The 22,205-nt window shown below is 40.8% G+C and overlaps 1 protein-coding gene across 1 annotated transcript; it reads left to right on the forward strand.

Moving 5' to 3' along the window:
- The first annotated feature begins 137 nt into the window (after positions 1–137).
- BBS7 (Bardet-Biedl syndrome 7) lies at positions 138–21,179 on the forward strand. The gene is made up of 19 exons (XM_086464176.1): positions 138–173; positions 560–625; positions 1,600–1,662; positions 2,517–2,692; positions 3,304–3,490; positions 4,249–4,321; positions 5,271–5,387; positions 6,840–6,970; positions 7,567–7,651; positions 9,096–9,198; positions 9,770–9,962; positions 11,535–11,609; positions 12,682–12,747; positions 15,700–15,839; positions 16,829–16,993; positions 18,080–18,189; positions 18,296–18,399; positions 19,889–20,012; positions 21,024–21,179. The coding sequence occupies exons 1-19, from the start codon at positions 138–140 to the stop codon at positions 21,158–21,160; spliced, it is 2,151 nt and encodes a 716-aa protein (XP_086320302.1). The 3' UTR covers positions 21,161–21,179.
- The last annotated feature ends 1,026 nt before the right edge of the window (positions 21,180–22,205 follow it).

The raw sequence follows: 22,205 nt of genomic DNA on the forward strand, positions 1-22,205 counted from the left end.
GCGCCGCCCCCTGGCCGTGAGGCTTAGCCAATGGGAAGCCGGCTGAGGGCGATGTGCGCCGCCGGCTGAGGTTGCCGCGGTAACGGGAGCTGAGGGAGCGCTGGGGCCGCGGGCGGGATCCGCTCCCCGCCGGCGCCATGGAGCTGAGCCTGGCCCGTGTGGACTACCTGCAGGTGGGCCCGGGCTGCGGGCGGCACCGCTGGGCCGTTACGCCGGGGGAGCGGGCCGGACCGGCGCCGAGCGGCCTGGGCGAGGGGGAGCGGCCGGGGTCCGCGGGGCGAGGCGGTCGGCCGGTGAGGGGGAGCCGGCCGGCGGCCCTACGCGAGGGTGGCGGGGCCGGTGAGAAGCCCGAATGGAGGGTCACGGTGCTCTCGGTGGTGGGGCTGGGTGGGGAAGCGCCTCCCGGTGGGGCCGGGGCCGGACAGGCCTTCCGCCTCGGCTCCCGGGGCCGCCTCAACCGGGCTGGGACGCCCCTCCCCTGGGCAGCCCCACGGCACCGCGCCTCAGCCCCGCCAGCGGCGCCGAAGCGTGCGGGGTTAAACGGGCGTGTTTCCCACAGGTGGGAGTGACGGCTCAGAAGACCATGAGGCTGCTTCCCGCCTCGGGGCGAAAGGCGACGCAGAAGGTAGCGGCTTGTTCGGTGGCTGCCGCTAACGGGGGCTGCCGCGGCGGTGTTATTTAATCGTCTTTGGAGCGTCTTTAGTTAGGACGTCGTAAGGAAAAGCTTTGGAACCGCACGGAAGTTCTCTATTTCTCTGGTTTTGTTTGGCCTACGCTTAACATGGAGCACCTCCCCTGTGAGGACAGGCTGAGGGAGCTGGGGTTGTTCAGCCTGGAGAAGAGAAGGCTCCAGGGAGACCTTACAGCGGCCTGCCAGTGCTGAAAGGGGGCTGCAGGAAAGATGGGGGGGTCTTTATTAGGGAGTGTAGTGATGGGACAAGGGGCAGTGGTTTCAAACTGAAGGAGGGGAGGTTTACATGAGATAATAGGAAGAAGTTCTTCCCGGTGAGGGTGCTGAGGCACAGGAACAGGTTGCCCAGAGCAGCTGTGGCTGCCCCCTCCCTGGCAGTGTTCAAGCCCAGGCTGGATGGGGCTTGGAGCAACCTGGTCTAGCAGAAGGTGTCCCTGGCAGTGGCAGGCGGTTGGAACTGGATGATCTTTAAGGTTCTTTCCGACCCAAACCATTCTGTGATTCTCTGAATATAGACAAAATACTTATTTTTCATTTTTTCTTAATATAAGTTCAAGCTAAGGAAACTTGGGAAAGCTCAGTAGAAATAAGAGTGCATATTTTTTTTAATAATAAAATCTCAATATGAAAATACAAGTATTTCCAAACATGTGTTTCTGCAGTGTTCCACCTGATGGTTGCTGGCGTTTACCACTAGTAGGAGAAAAAGGATTGTAAATGTTACCACTTAAATAGGCTTTAGTGTCCTGTCTTTAGCAGCTTATCTGGCTTTTCTATATACAGCTATGCAGATTAAGTACCATAGAATTTAAAGTACTTAAATATAAGAAAATATGATAATATAGGAAAAGCAATCTAAAAATATTTATGCACGTAATAAAAAATAATGATGTATTATACTTTTGAAGGTGGTTGTTGGAGATCAGGATGGGGTCGTTACATGTTTTGGCATAAAAAAAGGGGAAGCTGTGGTAAGTGAAAATGTTCCATTTAAAATTTTATTTTTTAAATGTTCTTCCTAATGAGCTTTGAAAGTCTATTTTTATCGACGTGGGGAAAAAGATACCTGTGGAAGGTGTCTAGCTAGAGCTGTGGACTGATACCCAGCTGTGATGAGGTCGTGCTTATTTCATGACTGGGCAAGCACATGGTCCTCCACAGTTGTAGAGTCACACACTGTTGTATATCATCCCAAAAAAACTCACTTTAACACCTTTCGCTTTGTAGTTCGGCTGGGCTTAAGCCTGTACACATGCTCCATTACTGTGACTGCACAAACACCTGCAGGGATTCACTGAGTCAGTCACCTTAGGGGATTTTGACAAACTGATGGCTTTTTATAAGCCTAGATTTATGCCCAGCTTAATAAAAATGTATCATTTTATTTTATTTTTTTTCTTCTTGAGGAAGGTCATAGCCAGCTCATAAGGATTCTGTAGCAATACAAAGAAATCTATGTAGTCTTCTGGAGTAAGAAATCAGCATGGAAGAGGGAGTGAGTGAGTATGTGTGTGTGGTGTTCTTTTTTAAAAACCCCACAAATTAAAAAAAAAATTACGGCTGCCAGTGGTGCTGAAATTTTCCTATGGATGAATAACAGTAAAGTCTTAATTTATTGTATTTTACAGCTTTTTATATGTATTGACTTATAAAATGCTTGATTGCTTTGTGATTCTGATGAGAAACGTGCAGATCATTTTTGTCTGGATATAATCCATGGTATCCTGAGTTTACAGATACTGTAAAGCAAATTTATTATAATTTACGATAAAAGATGACCATAAATATGATATTGTGATGATGAAAATTGCTTTTCTCTTTGCAGCCAGTGTTCAAGACACTGCCAGGCCAAAAAATTGCAAGATTGGAGTTGGGAGGAGCTCTTAACACACCACAAGAGAAAATTTTTGTGGCTACGGGATCAGAAGTTAGAGGTTTCACAAAAAGAGGAAAGCAGTTTCTTTCGTTTGAAACTAACCTTACTGAAAGCATCAAAGCTATGTATGTGTGATATTTTGAATTTTGTCATAGCCGTAGCAGATTGATAGTTTATGATTTTATGAAATAACTTTTTACCGTGCTGTGGGCCTGTGGGTAACACTAAGTGCCAGTCCAGCTTTAGCTTGTGCCGTGGTGTGTAGGAAGGAACTTAGAAAATCCTGGTGAAGCTTAGAAAGTGTAGTGGGACTTGGGAGGGGTCTGGAAGCACATCAGTGCGAATGCAGGTGAGTGGAGCTGGGGTTGTTGCCATAGTGTATCATGTCCTTACACCCGTCCTGTAGTGGAAGAGGAACAGATTTTTTATTGTTGCAAGGTGCTCCTATATATAAACTGGCTTGAGAAGAATTAATATCATCAAAATATGTTAATGAAATTTCTATGAATACATTTTTAGGATTTTACGTGAAGACCAAATAGGGAATCTGAGAGCTATAGAAACCATGTGGTTTTAGCATTCATAAGGTACTCTTTTTTTAACAGCTGGAACAGCTGGCAGGGCGCACTAATGCCTCGACTCTGCCAGCGGTAGTGCATGTGTACAGCAGGGCTAAAGGACTCCCACTGCAACTGGGCTGGGAAAATGCTACAGGAAGTGTTTTCTTTTTTCTCAGGTACATTTCAGGAGCAGATCTCTTTCTTTGTGCGAGCTACATCTATAACCATTACTGCGACTGCAAAGACCAGCACTACTACCTGTCAGGAGACAAAATCAATGATGTTCTCTGCCTTCCCGTGGATAAAGTGAATCGCATTACACCGGTACTTGCGTGTCAGGATAGAGTCCTCAGAGTTTTACAGGTTAAAATACTTGCTTGTTCACGTTTTAAGTATTGATGGCATAGAATTGGACTGATTGTTAGGGGAATCAGCACGTCAGCATGGCTTAAACATCACAAGGATATGCATATTCTTACTTGGCAGCTTTATGGTCTGTAATGCTGGTACATGTCTATTTTTTTTTAAAAAAAAAAAAAAAGGAAAATCCTGATTATAAACTTGAAAAAATGAAGATTAATGAAACCACTATAAATAGGCTTTGAAATTCATAGGTGGAAGTAGATAACAGATTGGTCCTTTCTAACTAAAAGTGCTCACACAAGGGAATTAAATGTGTAAGTCTTTATCAGTTTGGAAGTTCTTGCTCTCACAAGTTACTGTTGCGACAAGTCTGAGTGATATTGAGTGGTTTAACAAATTTATTTGCCAGACATATTTGTGTAATAACATAATACATAATGACATAACACATTTAGAATGTGTAATAATAACACATTTAAAGAGTCCTGTGTTTTATTTGTATAAACATCACCTGTTTTGGCTTAGAAATGGTTCTCCCATAGGTATTGGGAGCTTGTATAAGTGAAGCATATCCAGTATTATTTTCCATAATAATTTTGTCCTTATGCTTGTGGGATTTTGGTTTGGTTTGTGGTTGATGTTTTGAGAGTTTTGATTGTTTGTTTTTTTTCTTTGGTTTTTTTCTTTGGTTTTTTTTTTTGGTTGGTTGGTTGGTTTTTTCCCCTGAATTGACTCAACATAGTTCTTTTTGTCTTTAGGGATCTGATTTACTGTATGAAGTAGAAGTTCCTGGACCACCTACTGTTCTTGCTCTAAACAATGGAAATGGGGGTAACAGGACTTTCGATGTACACATAACTAATGTTATTTTATTATATTTTTAAGATTTTATTGCTTGTATTTGTTAATTAAATTTTGCCTTGATTTTTAAGCAGATGTTAAAAATGCGGCAGAAAACCATGTGAAGTAATTTCTTACATATAAATATATACATAAATAAATATATACACACACGTATGACTGGTTTAAAGAGTTCTGAATTATAATCACATTTAACTGAAAGCCTCTTACAAGAGCAGTGAGATAGAAGGTGGTCTCGTTGTGTAAATATGAACTGACTTTTGGGGGCCTTGTCGAAGTTGTGGATTTGGGTTTCCTTTACACATGGATTTCCGTAACTAGAATTGCTGGTTGCATCCATCCATGGATGGATGAGAATATTGAGTAGAGCTTACATAAACTAAGACTGTGGAAGGATCAAGCTTAAAATAGTTTGATCATCCTTCTTGTTAATCTGTTTTAAGCTAATAGAAATCACTTTAGTGTGTTAATCTGGTGCTTAATTTAGTTTCAGTTAGATTGTGTGACAGTGACATTCAGAGCTGCTCTGGAAAAGTAGTTCTGACTTGCTAAAGTCTTGACACAACATTCACTATTGGATGTGTGTTCTGAGTGAATCTCTTTTTCTCTTCCATAAAGGCAATTTAATAGCCTCTCTTTGCTGAAATTTCAAGTGTTGGGTTATGAATGGTTTTTAGGCAGAACTGCAGTGCAGGGGGGCTTTTACACACAGAAGACCCTTAGCCACGAAGAAATTGTCAGAACAGGTGCAGTTTTCATGTGTTTGTTTTTGGTTTTAAAGCCTATTCTGTTACACAACATTAATGTTACTATTTTCTTTTTCCCTTGGGCTGTAGAGTGTAACTACACAATACTTTCAGATTTGTTTTTAATTGGTGTACTTGATTTTATTGATTCTAAATTCAGTTTATGTGTTTAGGTGATTCTGGAGAAGAAATCGTGTATGGAACTTCTGATGGTAAACTGGGTCTTATCCAGATCACTGGTTCCAAGCCTGTACCTAAGTGGGAAATTGGAAATGAAAAAAAGAGGGGAGGTATGTGTCTCAATCCCTCGTTCTTTAGCTTTCCAGCATATCTGAGGCTTTATTGCAAGTGTAATAATCAAGAAATTTTATTCATACATACTTTGGAGGCAAGTTATAATTACGTCAGTATGCAATATTAGTATGAGTAAGCTTGGTCATATAGCAATCAATAATTTCATTGATTTTCTTATAAATCTAATATGAGTAAGCTCTCTTTCATTCTTTTAATTTTCTTATAAATAATTCTAACCAGTTTGTCTTGCTTTAGGTTTTCTGTTCATATTATTTCCACTACTTCAGTATATTTTTGGTTTTACAGTATTTTTAAAGTGGCGTTTGTAAAACACTGTTGACTCACACATGATTACTTGAGGTTTTCATCGTTTTGGTGACTATTTCTAAATGCAAATATACCTGCCCAATTTTTTAGATGTTAAGTGCTCTCAAAGTCTCTTCAGAGGAAAGGTTAGCATCTTCTCTGCAAGACTTTGTTTTTTTAAATTATTTTTATTTTAAAAAAAGCCATTATGAGGAGTTTTGTCTGAAGATGGAATAAGGCTTTCATTAAAGCTCCACAATGATGCTTAACTGATCAGAGCACAGTACAACACTTGCCCTGTGTTAGCCTTGGTGTGCTGCTTCTGCAGCATCTATTAGCCCATACTCCTTTGTAAAGGACAAAATAGGGAATAGAATGAATATGTATATTTAATTTTTTTTATTATTATCTTGTAAAAGTTATTGCTAAATTATTTTCTTAAAATGCTTCCTAATGTGGCCTTACTTTTCATATGAAATAGGGAAGAGTTATTACAGTTAAATGCCATCTCGTTTTTCATATTAACTTGTGTACAAGCTCTCTCACTGTTTTTTCCTCCTTCCAGACCCTAACTCTTTTTCCTGTCCAAACATGGTTAGTTGCCACATGAACTAGTAGGAGGTTTGTCCACTAACGTGTCAAGCAGCAGTACCTAGTCCAGGTCTGGTACGAGTGGGAACCCTCTTTCTGTCACCTTGGCCAGAATTCCTCAGAGTCCATTTACCAATAGCTTTAAGTCAATTACAGGAAACAAAGAACTCTTGCTTCTTCAACTGGCCAAGTTACAGTAGTGTGGGCCAACAAAGAGTTCCTCTGGGGAAATGTTTGACGAGGGAGGGTTAAAACCCTCAGAAGTAAGCTGTTTGAACATCAGGAGGGGTCTCTGTTCCGTGCTTTTCACCGAGGGAACTGTGAAAGAGGCGCTTTTGATTTGGAATTGGTTGCTGTAAAATCCACTGTACAGTCTTGAACCTCAGGCACAGGTGAGAGACTTCAGCCCTCTAGTGGGCTCAGCCAGAAATAGCGTTAATAAAAGCTTAAAAGCCGACCAAGAATCTGAGTGTAACTGAATGTGGCCCGTGTGTTACTGTGTCATAAACGAATAAAGACAAACTAAACGGTCTTGTTTTCTTTTGCATTAGGCATCTTATGTGTTGATAGTTTTGACATTGTGGGAGATGGAGTTAAAGAATTACTCGTTGGACGAGATGATGGAGCGCTAGAAGTCTACAATTTTGAGAGTGCAGATGAGCCTGTCCTTCGATATGATCATGTAAGCCCACATTCATCATACTGTTCTCTGCTGGAAAAATGAATGTTAAAAAAAAAAATCTGTGTTTCAAAACTTGGAAGTATTTACAAGATCATTACTACTAAAATATGTGTTTTGTTTTTAATTTCATGAGCTCTGTCATGTTAACAATATGAATGTCAAAGCAGTATCCTAATATTTAAGAACTGAAAAAATCAGAAATAGTGTAGAGGGTATGTTAAAGTTCTGGCTGTAGTGATTACTGAAGTCTCTCCTGGATGAAACCTAATACAGTGCTTCTCTTTCAGGGGAAAAGCAACCCCCATGTGGTGTATAGTCTGTGTTTTACATGTAGAATAATAAATGTAAGCTGTCAGGACTTTACTGAGCGTAATTATTTTGGTTATGAATTGTGTAGTGTCTCTGTTATGTACAGTAGAATCAGAATACATTTGTTAAAACACTCTAATTTAGCTGTGCTAGTCATCAGCTAGCTTATTCTTTTGTAGGTCTAGGTATTGTGCATCTATGTAGGTATTTAACCCCCCCCAATATCCTCCAAACGTCTAAAATGAGTGCAGTGATACTTCCCTCTGCTTGAATGTATCTATTTGAAGGCTTTATCAGAGAGCATTGGATCAATCCAGGGTGGCTGTGTAGGAAAAGATGGATATGATGAAATTTTAGCATCCACATACTCAGGTAAGCTTCATATCACTTACTCAATAAATGTCGCATATGGTGGTGTGATAAAAATGAGCAGGCAATGTTGTTAGTGCAGCTCACATCTCTTTGGAACCGGGTTAATGTTGTGTTGAAAAGATCTCTTCTAATTTAATATTTGCACTTAAAAAAAAAAAAGTTTCCTACACTTAAACTATGTTTTTATATTTTAAGATACTCATAATGTGTTCTGGTGGTTATTCTTTGGTGTAGACTGCTGCCTAACTGTGATGAAATAAAGAGTATGTTATGTCTGAAGGAACTATTTATGATTTTTTTTGTGTTAAAAATATTGATAGATCGATAGACATGCATATCTTTTTTCTTTTTTCTTGTTTTCCTTTCTTCTGCATAATTTCCTTCCTTTTCAGCTTCATGGGGCTTTAAATGGGGTTGATTTTGCTTTTATAGAAAATAAAGCTTCCCCATGTGAGGCGTTCTCAGCAGCCCCTCTGTAGGATTTGAGCTATTGGCCTGGCTGTCACAGAGGTCGTGATAAACATGCTGCATGTGTTAACTGCTGGGAGCTAAAATATTGCTAATTCGTTATCTTCAGTAATAAAAAAATTAGCCTACTGAATCCTCTTATATTCAAAAGCATGCATTTTGGCAAGATACCGTTCTCGGTCAGTTATTGAGAAGTAATGGTGTTCAAATACCTCTTTTAAATAGGAAAAGTAGTGCTTGGAGCAGTAAAAGTTACATTTGAAGCCTGGCAGCATAGCAGTTCTGTGGATTTTTTAAAACTCTTGCTCCATTCTTGGGCTTTCTTAGTACTTGAAGTAGACAGCTAAGGAATGTGAAAGGTTGTGGAGACGTCAGGTTTTATGGTGCATTTTATAATAATGCTGTCTCACTGTTTGCATGCATTACGTGAGGTAACTAGAGCTATAACCACCCATTCAAGTCTGCATATCATACCTGAGGTGTCAGCGTACAATCAGTTAGTATTTGCTTTCATAAGTGACTGTAATTAAGTAAACTAAAAGTTGTTTTTTTTTTTCACTTCAACCAGCAGCATGCAATCTGAAAGCACGCTGTGCAACATGCAGTTTGCTATAAACACATTGCACAGCTTTTTGTTGTTTTGTTTTCAACTACAGTACTGCCAATTATTCAAGGTTTTGTCAGAGAAACAGAGGTGGGAAAGAATTTAAGTGCTCGCTTAAAAACTGCTGCAGAGGGATTTATTGCTCAAAGTACTTAATGGAGAAGAATAAGTGATGTTTTCCAATCTGTAAGTTAAGAATGAAACTCATTAAAAATCATGCTCAGTGTCTAGATTAATGCTCCAAACAAAGGATTAAAGTCTCAATTCTCTCTACCCAGTATCTGGAACAAACATCGCTCCACAGGTACAAAAGCTGAGTGTAGACTTTTCTTCATAGCTTATAAGGAATATAAACTTCATATATTGGTTTAGGCTGGCTGACAGGACTGACTACAGAACCTGTCCATAGAGAAGGTGGATCAGGTGAAGAACTAAAATTAAGTCAAGAAATGCAGAGCAAGATTTCATCCTTAAGGTAATTGCACTAGAAAGAAATTTAAATGGAAGAACTGAAATGTCAAAAGCTGAAATGTCATCTTTCCTTCCTATCTCACTGGATTTTCATTGTCATTAATGTATGTACAAGTAGAATCAAGCCTTTTCAAAGTAGAAATGAATAGCAGCCTCGTTTTACAGTCCCCTTCTATCTTGCCTTCACATGATGGTGTCTTAATGGCTTCTTCGCAGTATCAGCAAGATCAGATTCCCTTCTTCCGTGCTGCTTATAGCTTCTAAGTGATGGGAGGAAAGTAGTCACTAGCATGTATTTCAAAATGTGTGGTACTCTTGAAGGAAAAAAAGTTGTCCTTTCCTGTGACTCATAGAGCTCTCTTTTGGCAAGGTACAGTAGAATCTACATTTTCCTGTGACACGGGTTATATTTTGTCCCTGTTACGTACATGGAAGGGGAGGCACCAGTCACTTCTGGTTGGAGAAGTGTGGACAGGAGATAAACGTGATTGCCTTGCAAGCTTAATCTACTTAATTTCTAGGGTAGCTTTTATAGTTGTTGTTTTAGGACGTTGTATGTGGTTTCCCTTTTCTAGGAATGAATTGGAACACTTACAGATGAAAGTCCTTCAGGAACGTGAAAAGTACCAGCAGTCTTCTCAGTCCAGTACTGCTGTTTCATCAGTACCTGCATTTAGTGTGAATGATAAGTTTACCTTAAATAAGGATGATGCTAGCTATAGCCTCATCTTGGAGGTGCAGACAGCTATAGATAATGTCCTGGTACAGGTGAGTGTGGTTTTGCTCTTGCTGGCTTTCTTGATACCTAAATAAAACATTCAGAGACTTTCTAGTTTAAAAAGCTGAGTTATAATATCTGAAGTATATGGGGTTTTAAATGTCACAGTTGTTACAAGAGGGAATTGGAAGCGTATAGCCTTGCAGTGTGGAAGTAACTGTTGTAACTGCTTGTTAGGGAGCAAATACAACTTAAACCTTTATTGAACAGAGCAACATCACGCTACCAAAACAGACCCAAACGCCTGCTGTACTAGCAGGTCTCTACGTAACTTGTGTTTGCTTCTGCATGTCCCTCCTTATTTAAACAGCGATTAATTCAGTAAGTCTTAAATGAGGGGCAGATTCTCACGTGCCAGTTAAGTACCCTCTGTGGTGGAAAATTAAAATTTTAGAATGGTGTGGGCCACCTGTGCACGTTCAGTGTGGAACAGCATCCGATTCGTGTGCAGTTGGTGATAAATGCCTCTGCCAAATAGAGCAGCCGCTGTTCTTTAGTCCTCCTATTGCATCAGCTGAAGTTACTGTTCTCTTTGGTAGTCGGAAAGAGTAGTGGTACTGAATTACCTTCTTTTGGGGTATGCATGGGGAGAAAACTTTGACAAGGAAGAATTTGTGAGGTGAATTTGCCATAATAAAATGGGAGAAAACTACTGTAAGATTTTATTTTTCACTTCTTCATAAAAATCTCACTTTTCTTAAGGATGTTATCAGAGCAATGCTAAGCTACAGCTAATACACAGCTCTATAGTATCTCCTGTTTCTATAGCTAAGTGAGGAATAATGAAGTTGTTTAATCTAGCCCTGAACTTAATGCAGCGTTTAGAACTTCATGGCTTTTTCTTTAAAGACATATGAAGCAGTATCTGGTATTCCTCTGCTGTGAGAAGACAATAAAACTGTTTTTAAAGTATTTTTTTTAGGAAGTATGTTGCATATTTATCAATGCTCCCTGACACTTCTGTGAAGTTATAAAGCAGTACCAAATCAAGTAATTAATCATTGTAATACCCTTTAATCTTTTTAAAACATTTTTAAAACAGACTTAGACTGAATTTTAATTGCAGTGAAAACACATCTAGATAAGAAGTGCTTTATGTCAGGAGCATTATTGTAAGTAAAAGGATCCTTAATAATTACCTAATATGATCCTTAATAATTATCTAATATGATCCTTGGTTTCCTGAATGAATATTGTAGTCCCCCTATTCAAATAGGAAACACTTCAGTCATGAATATAAGTAATGCATATAAATGAAGTATACTTTCATGTCTGAAAGAAAGATGTGAATATACTTCATGTCTGACAGGTAGTTACACATCTTATACTGAAGTTGTAAGCCAACCAACAAGAGCTCAGGGGTCCATAAGAGAGTAAGAGAAAGATCATCATGTTACTCCAGGATGAAGTAGTAGGCTGTGTGTCTGTTAGGCTTTTAGCTCTGGGATGAAACAATTATTGCCTCTCTCTTAAGAAAATAATCGATGACAGCTAGAGGATAAATGCATTAGAAGCTACTTGGGAACTTCAGCTCTTTGTTTTTCCTTCCTGATGTTCTGCAGAGTGATGTCCCAATAGACTTGCTGGATGTGGATAAAAATTCTGCTGTTGTTAGTTTTAGCAGCTGTGATTCTGAGGTAAGTGAAACAAAAGAGATGATGTTTATAGAGATCGCATGATGGAAGCTTTTAGTACCATATATTAAAATTAGATTTTGGATTTCTGTATTTGTAATTTTAAACATATTGAGTTAAACTACTCCTTTGGTAATTTTGGAGAGCTCAGCTTCATTAGAGATACTGCAGAATTCGGCGTTAGTGGCAGGTCGTGACATAAGGCAAAGCTAAATACATGCAAAAGGACCCAGGAGCAGCTGCTCTCTTGCTTTTTTTTTTTTTCCCCCTGCCTGATCAGGAATGTGAAAGACACATTCAGTATTGCCTCTCTTCTCTGGATCTGCCAGTATCACATGTGTTTACTTCAGAGTAATTTAGGTGAAGAACATTGTATTTCTTACTGAGTTGGGCTCTTAAAAATCGCTTTAGAATGTGAAAATTGTGCTGTGTGGGGAGTCATATGGTTAAGAGCATTTTTTATATAATAATTATAAACTTAAATACTTAAAGAATTACTAATGACGCTTAGGGCCAGGGGAAAATCCAGAAACTACCGTAGCATTATGAAGATCTTCTGTGAAGTTGTCTTCCTTGTAATGGTCCCCTAAGTATTTTAGTTTTAAGAACTAAATTTGTTTTAGTTTTATTTTTAAGAACTAATTGGTCTACCCTGGAGCTTTCAGAAGTCAACTTTTTAAGTTTTAGCGCTTTTTTTGGTGTGTTTTCTTACTGATCTTTAGTTTTTGGATGTTGGATTAATATTGCAGATCAGTGGGGCAGGCCGAGAGAAACATTGTTGAGATGAAAAATTGGTATCTATATAATTTTTATGGTGGTATTAAAGAGTATAAGGTGCTTCAGTTGGTTTCTCCTTATACAGAGAATTTTTTTTTTTAATTCTACCATCATTAAAATTAATTGGAATATTCAAGCGAACCGAAGATTACTTTTTGGTATTTAACTTTTCTAAAACAGCCGGTCATAAATAGCAAAAACTTTACTGTACCTGTCTAGAGTTAAAACGGAGCAGTAGAACTTCTGTGAATTCCCAGACCTGTTTGGGTTTATTTTTGTGGTTTTTCTTTGTTTACAGCCAAATAGCAACTTTCTCCTTGCAACTTACCGATGCCAAGCAAACACTACGAGACTGGAACTTAAGGTAAAATGCTCCAGTGTATTTTCCATAATAAATTAGCGGTTATGTAGATGTCTGCTTAGGAATGGAGAGATCTCTACCAGGACTGACTGCTTGGGTTGGGCGAATGGTCAGTCCAGTTTCTACTGCTGGTTGTTCCCTGACAACCTTCTAACCTGGGTCTGGTGTTCCTTTATATTTGTCTGTTGGGTTCCTAAAGGCTTCTGAAAAAGTGTTACTTCAGAGGCGAGCCTGGGGTCCTTCTCGAATGTCCCTAAGATGAAAGCAGCGGGGAAATCACAGGTTGTGAAAATACTTGGGTTTGGAGACAAGGTGTGGAACTTAAAGGGGAGAGACGCGTGGGAAAGAAAACTCTGGCACTGTTTGTCCTCAGAAGTTATGCCGGGAAGTAACCAGGGAATAAAGGCCGGATTTGTATTTTGGAGAGGAAGCAAATCTGGTCATTCCATGGTGCTTTGGATGTTTTGGGGTTTAGTTTTAACCATCGACCAAATTCACATGTTTTGTGGATATCACCAGGGGAGATAATGAATAGCAACATCCTCAACGTGCACATGGGCTCTAGGTTTTCTCTTTATGTAGCTGCCTAACACTGCAGCCTCCTAATCTGATGTATGTTCTTAAATCATACTCTGTGTGCAAAACTCTCAGTCAAAAGATGACCATTAGAAATTCAAGCCTGTGTTAGGTGCACCAAACGTGGGGAAGCTGGGGGTGGTTATCTGTTGTTCGGTGAGGTCACAATGGTGGACCCTAATGTGCAGAATTAAGACTGTGATTTCCCAGGTCCTCTTCCTAAGAAATGCTATTGGTGTGCTTCTTGGTTCTGAGCAGGTTGCTTTACCTCCCTGTGTCTCGGTTCTCTTATTTTAATTTAGGACCACCTTTAATATGGATGTCATGGGTTAAGGCTGGGCTGGCCACTAAGCAAATGACAGATGCTCTCTGTTAAGGCCTCTCCTTTCCATAAGGGGAGGAGAAAGAGAATAAGGGAGAGAGACTTACTGGCTGGGAAACAGCTTTAATGAAACAGTAACAATAAAAAGAAAAGATAAGAAGAAAACAATGAAATATTTGTAAAATACGTACAAAACCAATATTGAACTCCCGCGATAACAATCACGTCGCCACTGACACTGCAGGGCAGGCACTGGGAAAGTCCCAGACAGGACTCTGCGGCAGATGGAAACTGGGCTCAGGAACACACAGATTGGAATCGAAGGCAGAAGAACGGACAGAGTTCTCCTCAGATGCCGGCTGTAGAAGAAAAGGTCTTAACCCTTGTGATCCCCCAGCTTTATGCTGAGTATGATGTATGTGGAATGGAATACTTTGTTGGTCAGGTTTTGGGTCACTTGTCCTGTTTGCTCCTCCCCGCAGGTGTGACCTGTTTATGTACTTAAGACCCTTTTACTAACAGCACTTCAACATGATGTGCAAGAGTTAGCGCTGACCTTGGTTTTCTGTATGAGCAGGCACAAGCAAGCGCCTTCCTGTGTACCGTTCCTTACTAGTAACTATCAACATCAAACGCTGTCGCTTGTGGGAGCAGATGCTATATGAAAAAAAAACAGGCCACTAGCCTATTATTTCTGAAGAAAGTGCAGCCACTTAGAAGAGACTTGGCTGAAACGTAAAATCACTGAATGGAGAATTGGTTCTGTTCTAGCTCAAACCAGGGCAATTGCAAATACTAGGTAAAGAGTAAATAACACAAGAAAAGTTCGTCAAATGTATTCATGGTAACCAAAAAGGAGTTTTTTTTTTTTTTACTCTTCCACTAAAAACATTTGTAAACTCGTTGTTGTGTGTCATCATGGTGCAGTGTGTCATCAAAACACACTACTAACACTCTTGCATTTGGATCCCGATGTGATGGATTCGATCTGCACGGGTTCTACTGCCACCTCGCTGCAGCACATTGAGGATCTCCGGTGATTTGCACTTGCCACGTGGAGTTCATTCTCTTTTTGTATTTCATCCATGGACATGCAGACAACACAACTTTTAAGTCCTGGTGATTTTTATTTCCAGAGAGAACTCTTACTAAAAGCAGTGAAGTGGATGTCTTCCTGCAAAACACTGCTTTTTGAGTTCTGAGACCCTATAAAATAGGGGACATAACCCAGGTTATAAAGCAAACCTGTACTTGAACTCCAGTCTGCTCTTCTGTTTATATAAAGCTGTTTCAGTAGCTCTTCTGCCTACCGTACCAGCTGTGGTGGTGCTCTAGGTGGGACACTCCTGTTTCTTGTCATTTCTACGTGAGTGGCAGACTTCGTAGGGCAGTCTGTGTAACTGATCTCAGCAGAGATGTGATTGATGCCTTCCTGTGTCCTCAGGGGTGTGGAGAGTGTGTCTTGTGTCTTGAATGTGTTTGTACATCCCGCTTGTTGGGCATTCTGAGGCTTGAACTTAAACTTGGCTTCTTACTTTTCCAAGAATAGCTCAGGAAGAACTTTGATTGTTATGAAAAGATGAACATGTATTTGGTTGTTATGGAAAGATGAACATGTATTTTGAAATTCTGTTTACTCTTAAATTCTTTGATCTGTTCTTTTCTGCTGACTGCTGCAGAATGTTGTGGGGTTTTTTCTTAATTTAAAAAAAAAAATTAAAAAGCAACAGGGCCAAATGGGGCCACAGGAGAATTTGAAGCAAGTTACAGAGTTTTTATTTTCACTGATCAGAAAGTAAGTTAGCGGCTTTTATTTTCTTATTTCATTCATCTAATACAGTAGCATTTCATTGGACACTACGTCATCTGGCTTTAAAACACTCTTGATCTGCTCTATTTTTAGTGGCACTATCGAGTAAATATAGTACTATAATTATTCTTGAAGTACTGCAGTCTTTCTTTAACATATTTTGAATACCCACCCATTTTCCAAATCGTGATAAATGAATCTTTTCACTTTTGTTCTTTTTTTGTGGGTTCTGCTTTTATTTCTGCAGGTTCGATCGATTGAAGGACAGTACGGGACACTTCAAGCGTATGTAACTCCGAGAATTCAACCAAAAACCTGCCAAGTTCATCAATACCAAATCAAACCACTTTCGCTTCATCAGAGAACTCATTCTATTGACCACGACAGGTATTTGCAAAGAAAAATCAGTGCCTTTTGCTCTTGAAAAACTGATATGATCCGGTTGAAACAACAATTACTTTATGAAGTATGTCATTTCTAAACCCTAACCTGCAATTTTGAGCTTGTAGTTCCATTTTATGTGTTTTCTGACAGAAAACGCAGATTTAGTGGGTTCCTGCTTTCATTGCCATTCTTTATCCTTGTTTTCAGGTTATTTTTCACTTTACTGACCTGGGTTATAGCACAGCCCCATGTGTTAGAGCTGGAGGGTGTGGTAGAAAGGAAACTCTCCTGTGTTAGTAACCGCAGTCTTTTCAGTTTCAGCCTCATTCTCCCCTCCACCCTTTTAAAGTAATTCTTTCCCGTAGCTAATTTGGCTTCAAAACTGAGCCAAGACTTCTTTTGCCCCTTATCTTTCTGTTAGGAACCTACCATTTTATGCAATTTCTACTTGTTTTTTTTTCCCCCACTCTCAACTAACATCTTGTATTGCCTCCAAGTTATTGCTTGCTTCAAAACAAAACTGAAGGAGTGATACCAAATGCTTTTACTTACTGTACAAATTATGCCTTGTTCTTGATCTAAACGCTACGTCTGTGGTTTACAGCATGGGAGACTGTTGAGGCTCTTAGTCATATTGGCTGTGTTGTCAGCTATTTACCTGTGTCGTAAGTTTCAGGCTTAACAACTTGAAATGGGGTATGTCAAAAACTTCCAATTACTCTCTTACCCGGTTCTGACATGCCTACTAGGAGATAAAACTTGAATGCACGCACAGCTTTTTGGCTTGAAAGACCGAAACGTCGCTGTAATCTGCAACATGTAACTACTTAGCAAGATACCTGACTCTTCACAGGGCGTTGATTAAAAGGAAGCCACCCTGTGGAACTAAACCTTCTTCACATGGATAACCAGTGCACTGACAGAGCCCCTGCTTCATGACTATTAATTTTTTTTTTTTTTTTTTTTTTTTTTTAAATTTCATAACGTCGTAGACCCATGAATACACTGATGCTCAAAGGCCAGTTCAGTTTTGCTGAAATTCACTCCTGGGTGGTGTTTTGCTTGCCTGAAGTGCCTGAAAAGACTCCTGCTGGAGACAGTATCACCTTCTATTTTCAGAACACCTTCCTGGGTACACAGCTTGAAAGTACTTACAGGTAAAATACAGTTACTAAAGCACAATGTGACTATGCTGGGGCTTTTGCCTTTCTCATTCTTGACCAGTCTGTGAGTACCATTTTCACGCACATTCTACTGTTTGCCTCTCCACCCTCGGCCCCATCAAAACTCCCATTAAAGAGAACAGAAATCTTTCTTAAAAAAGATTGGCAAACATTACCAGGGGTGACCCCTATCCGGTACTGATGCAATCTGCAACTTGAATAGGGTTTTTCTTGAAGTTGATCAAAAAACCAAAATTGCCAGGGAGGAAGGGCTTGATAAATCTTTAAGATGGCTTACTGTTCGAGTTTATAGACGATAGCTAACTAATAGAGAGAAATTACTGTGTCATGCCTGTCGTTTTTGAAGTTAACTTTTTGTGTGTGTGTTGAGCAGAATTAACTTAAAAGGCATTTAATACTCGTGCGAGCAAAAATGCGATGAGCATTAAGCTGAAAACCTTTTTCTGCAGCTTATATTAGGCAAATATAATTTCTGTGTTTAAGATCAATACTCTGCTCTCAAACTAATTAGTTCTATCTTCCTTCAGCAAACTGTATACATCCACCTGAAAATAGAACTGTGAAATGGGGAAAAATTAATTGTTGCAATAATAGAGATTCCAGCCTGTTCCCAGCCTGGCTTACGTGTTGTCTGTCCCTAATGTAGGAGGTTGTTGGGTGGTGGTTTTTCTACCTTCTGGTATTGAAGCTTGCTGCTTGGCCTCAAGGTATTGCAATGATAAAACTCAGGAGGAATGAATACAGTCAGACCTCTTACTTGTATAACTTCAGTGCTGTACAATAAAGAGAACTGCTTTGTGTGTACCCGAGATGTGTGTGTACTGCTTTGTCGTGCTTACTGGGACAACTGTTCCCTGTCAAGATGACACTGGGAAGGAGGGAATAGCAAAGGTGTGTGTGCAGCCCCCTGAAGTATGGGGAATTGTTACGACCTTTACAGAGTTGCTTTCTTTGACGTGGGCATTAATTTACAGGCCTTCTATTTTAACGTTAGGGACAAATCTAATGCATGCATATGCGTGTTAAGTTTGTTCACTTAAAGTTTTTCTTCCTTTGTAGAAAAGGTGAGGGATGTTTTAAGTCTGACAACATTTCTACAATATCCATCCTAAAAGATGTGCTTTCCAAAGAGGCTACTAAAAGAAAGATTAATCTCAACATATCATATGGTAAAACTTTCTTCTTTATTTTGTTGTCCTTGACTTCGTTTTATATTCTTACAAATGGAGTATATATTATTCATTTGCTTGTTGTGGTTTTTTGACTCCCTACTAGACATAAATGAAGAATCTGTGAGGCACACATTAAAGCTTATCCACCCTAAATTAGAGTACCAGCAGCTGTTGGCCAAGAAGGTTCACTTAATAGATGCTTTGAGAGTAAGTATCTGAACTCCCGCGGAAGGATTTTTATGGGGGATTATGTTGTCAGATACCAAGCTGTAGGACTCAAGTCAGATGGTTGTCATACTGGTGTCTGTTCCGTTTCTCTTCCCAGGGCGTGTATTTTAATTATCTAGGAGACAGGCTTCTTCAGGGAAAATTCTACGTAACTAGTGAATAACATGTAGGATTTCTGACTGCTGTTGGGGATGCAGAAGGCAGACAGCTTTATTATCTAATGTTCTCTTTTTGCCTGCTGATATTTTCCAGTTCCTTCTTTGTCTCTTTCCACTAACCTTGAAAAGTGTTTTTTAGATCCGGGGGTGATCATTCAGGCCAGATGCGACTTCCTTGCTTTGGAACTTTGTCCCGGGGGGTCATAATTTCTGAATTACCTGCTTTTTAATCATTTGCTTAAGAGCCTCCTCAACGGTTAGTCTTTGGGAGGGACCAGTTCAGCAGCTTGTCTCAGTTCTTGGACTTTTTCCAGCAACCAGAATTTTACAGTCAAAACCTTGCCATCATCTTTTTTGGTTTTTTTTTTTTTTGAGCAGGAAGGGAGACCAAAATGGACAAACAATTCTCTCTTGTGCTTTGGAGGAACCATATACCAGTTGTCAGAACTCTTTAGTTAGTAGAAAACCTGACTACCCATGAGAATAGTGTGTATCTTTATTATCACTAAAAGTATTTTACTTGGGCTTGATTTGGCAAGCCAGAGAGGTAGAGAATAATAGGGAATTTATTCTTAATGCACGTTGCATTTGTGCAGTAATAACGATGTTGCACATCTTGCTTGTTTTAGGCTTTTTTTTTAGGCAGCAAATCTTCTTTGACAAATCTTTCTTGACAAATTTTTTTGTCACCCATTCTTTGGATAATAACTTATTCATAGCCAGTAAGATAATCTGATTATTACCCCAGCAGACTCATGATGCGTAGCATAATTACCTTTTGTCTAGAAAAGAACAATCTTTCTGTGGGGGCTAAAAAGATCTGTACTATTGACCATCTTAAATTGGTCTGACGGTAGAGCGGGGCATTTTAGAAGAGGCCTCTCGAACTCCTTGCTGTCACGGATTGAGTGATGCTTTCAGAGTTTACTTTTGCCTTCAGACTTCAGCATGTGCCACGCTTTCTAGGATTTTACTTATTCTAAAAATGAAGACATGGTGAAGGCTTTGAGACTTCATTAGGCTTGATTCTGTAGGGGCTGTGCACGATCCTGTTCTGGCAGTACTCAGAGCTGGCAGCTGTAATACACAGGATTTTGAGAATCCAGTCTATGAAGTGACAAGTAACTGCTGGCATTTCGTTAGAAAGGTGGAAAATGAGGCACTTTGAAAAGACCTCGTGCTAGTTTAGAAGGGGATTGTCTCGTCTCTGAAGTACTTCCTCCTGTCAGACTCAAGCTTAATTTCTTCTTACTTTTATGCTCTTGTGATACTTAACTGCTGTTAATTCTAAGATTTAAAATGTCTTTGAGGAATTACAAGTTCACGAAGGAAACGTGGACTTCCTGCTACCAAAATACCGCAGCATTTTGGAAGAGGCAGATCAGCTGCTCGAGGAGTACAAGAGACAACCTGCGCATCTCGAGAGACTTTATGGTTTGTTGATCAATTCAGCTTTTTATTTAAATGCAACTTAATGTCCAGAGAGCATGCTGGACATGGCTGAAGTAGTTCTGGAGTCAGTATTAGCAGAACTGAAATAATTTGGTGAGTGGGTACATGTGGGTAGCTTCAGGGCAGTAGGTAGGTAGGTGGGTATGTAAGTCTGCCTGGTCATACAGCCAAGGCTGCTTATTTACACGGTGGTTTTGGTCATAAAAATCTGATGTTAAAGGTGAGGCAGTGAAACAGCCCATGCTGCAGATGGCTTGTACGCTACTACAGACTTGAGTAACTCTCCAAAGGTTCTCAAGAACTCACCTGAGAACTTGTCAAATTGATTTGGCATCACAAGTGCATCACCGAGAATGAAAATACCAGGATTATTTGCAAGTGACTTTTGTGCTTTTTGTTAATAGACAGCTGCTTATAGTCGGATGATCCTTGTCTTCGTGGACATGATTCAGGATCGTATTCAGGTTCAGGACAGCATTTGAGAACATATCCAAGTTAAATGAGCGATCAAGTCCTGAGTGGTTATGTGTTACAGACCACCAGAAAAACAGAAAAACGCACATGGGATGGGAAGGGAGACTCGTAGAAGGTGATCTAATTTAGTGAATGAAGGGAATTCTGTAACCTTGTCTGGGGTGGCCCGTACGGCTTTCAGCTCAGAGAATTTCTGCCAGACACCAGCCTGAACAGCCCAGTGTGCACCCAGCGTCAGCAGAGTCCTCGTTACCCATCCTGTGAGAGTTCCTCTCTGCAATGTTTCAGCTGTGGGTGGTTCTAAGGCAAAAGCACACGCTTCGGAAGGAGACTGGAATCAGGGCTGTTCTAACAGCGTTTTGGGTTTGTTTAAAAGTCAGTAATTGTTTAAAATGCGGAGTTTAAAGGGAGTCTTGTCTCTAAACCCAGAATCAACTGGAATAGTTGGTACATGATAGCAAGGTAAAAGTAGAGATACCTGTTAATGAAAACAAGGCCAATAATACTTTACCTTTGCAGGTATGATCACGGATCTCTTCATAGATAAATTTAAATTTAAAGGCACCAATGTGAAAACTAAAGTTCCTCTTCTTCTGGAAATTCTGGATGGCTGTGATCAAGATGGACTAATTGCTTTTTTTGAGGCTGCAGCCTGACAAGGAAAAAGTGGAGTAATTTTTTTTTGATTATTTTTTTTTAATCAAGGCAGTTAATTTCTTTTTAAGAAAAACACTTTTACTCTTCTGTTGTACTGTCAGCTTTTAGGTTTTATTCGTATTTATTATCATACTGAATACAGCAGTCAACTTTAGTTCATATAAACTGTTAAAAGCGTGCGGAGTTTCTACATAGGCAGTGTTCTTCAGCATCAGATGCAAACACCAAGTACCCTTTTGCAAAGAGGTCTCCAACGCTGTGAAAGACCCCATGCTGCAAGGAGTGAGAACGGAGGAAGAAACGGGTTTTCAGACACTTCGCCAGCGTTATAAGACATTTGGGCGTTGAATGCGGCGCGGCTGCGGTCTTGCCCTGCCGCCCCGGGGCATCCCAGCAGCAGCGAGGGGGAGAACTCCCTGAATTTCAGACTGGAGACAGCGACTTTTAAAGCGTTCGCCGTGTTTGCAGAGCGAGGCCATTAAACTGCCTTCGTCCGGCTCCCCCGGCTCCGTTCTTCATTTCAAACCGCCGCCTTCCTTCTCCCTCGTTTTCATGTAAAACGAGAAGAGACGGGCCCCTCCTGGGCGCGGAGAGTCGCTCACCGGTGAAGCGCAGGAGCACAACCGCCTCCGCGGAGGGGAAGGACGCGTTTTCCCGCGGGGAAAGGCCGAGGCGCTGCCCTCCCGCCGCAGGCCACGGCAGCGCGGCCGGAGGCGCGCCGGCCCGACGCAGCCAGAGCCGAGGGCCGCCTTCTCCTGCCCACCCCGGGCTCGCGGCTCGGCTCCGCTCCGCTCCGCCCCGGCCCGACCGGGGCCGTTCCCCTGCAGATTCCCGCCAGGAGCCCCGCCGCGCCCCCGGCCTCCGGCCAGGCCCCGCCCCGCCCTTCGCGCCGTCCGTTTTGGCCCTTACCGCCGCCCGTAGGCCACGTGACGCGACGCGCCCTCTCATTGGTCGATTCAATAGTCGCGGGCTACTTGAACGGCGAGAGCGGCGGCCGCGGCGCGAGACTCGGCGGCCGCCGGCACCAGTCGCGCCCAGTCCCGG

The sequence above is a fragment of the Leptosomus discolor genome, chromosome 4, assembly GCF_034619465.1.
Source record: "Leptosomus discolor isolate bLepDis1 chromosome 4, bLepDis1.hap2, whole genome shotgun sequence".
In the NCBI taxonomy this organism is placed as follows: Eukaryota; Metazoa; Chordata; class Aves; order Leptosomiformes; family Leptosomidae; genus Leptosomus; species Leptosomus discolor.

Coding starts and splice junctions, on each gene's coding strand:
- BBS7 (XM_086464176.1), top strand. CDS start 138: ATGGAGCTGAGCCTGGCCCGTGTGGACTACCTGCAG. Junction 1,663..2,516: donor TAAAAAAAGGGGAAGCTGTG/GTAAGTGAAAAT, acceptor TTCTCTTTGCAG/CCAGTGTTCAAGACACTGCC. Junction 2,693..3,303: donor ACTGAAAGCATCAAAGCTAT/GTATGTGTGATA, acceptor CTTTTTTCTCAG/GTACATTTCAGGAGCAGATC.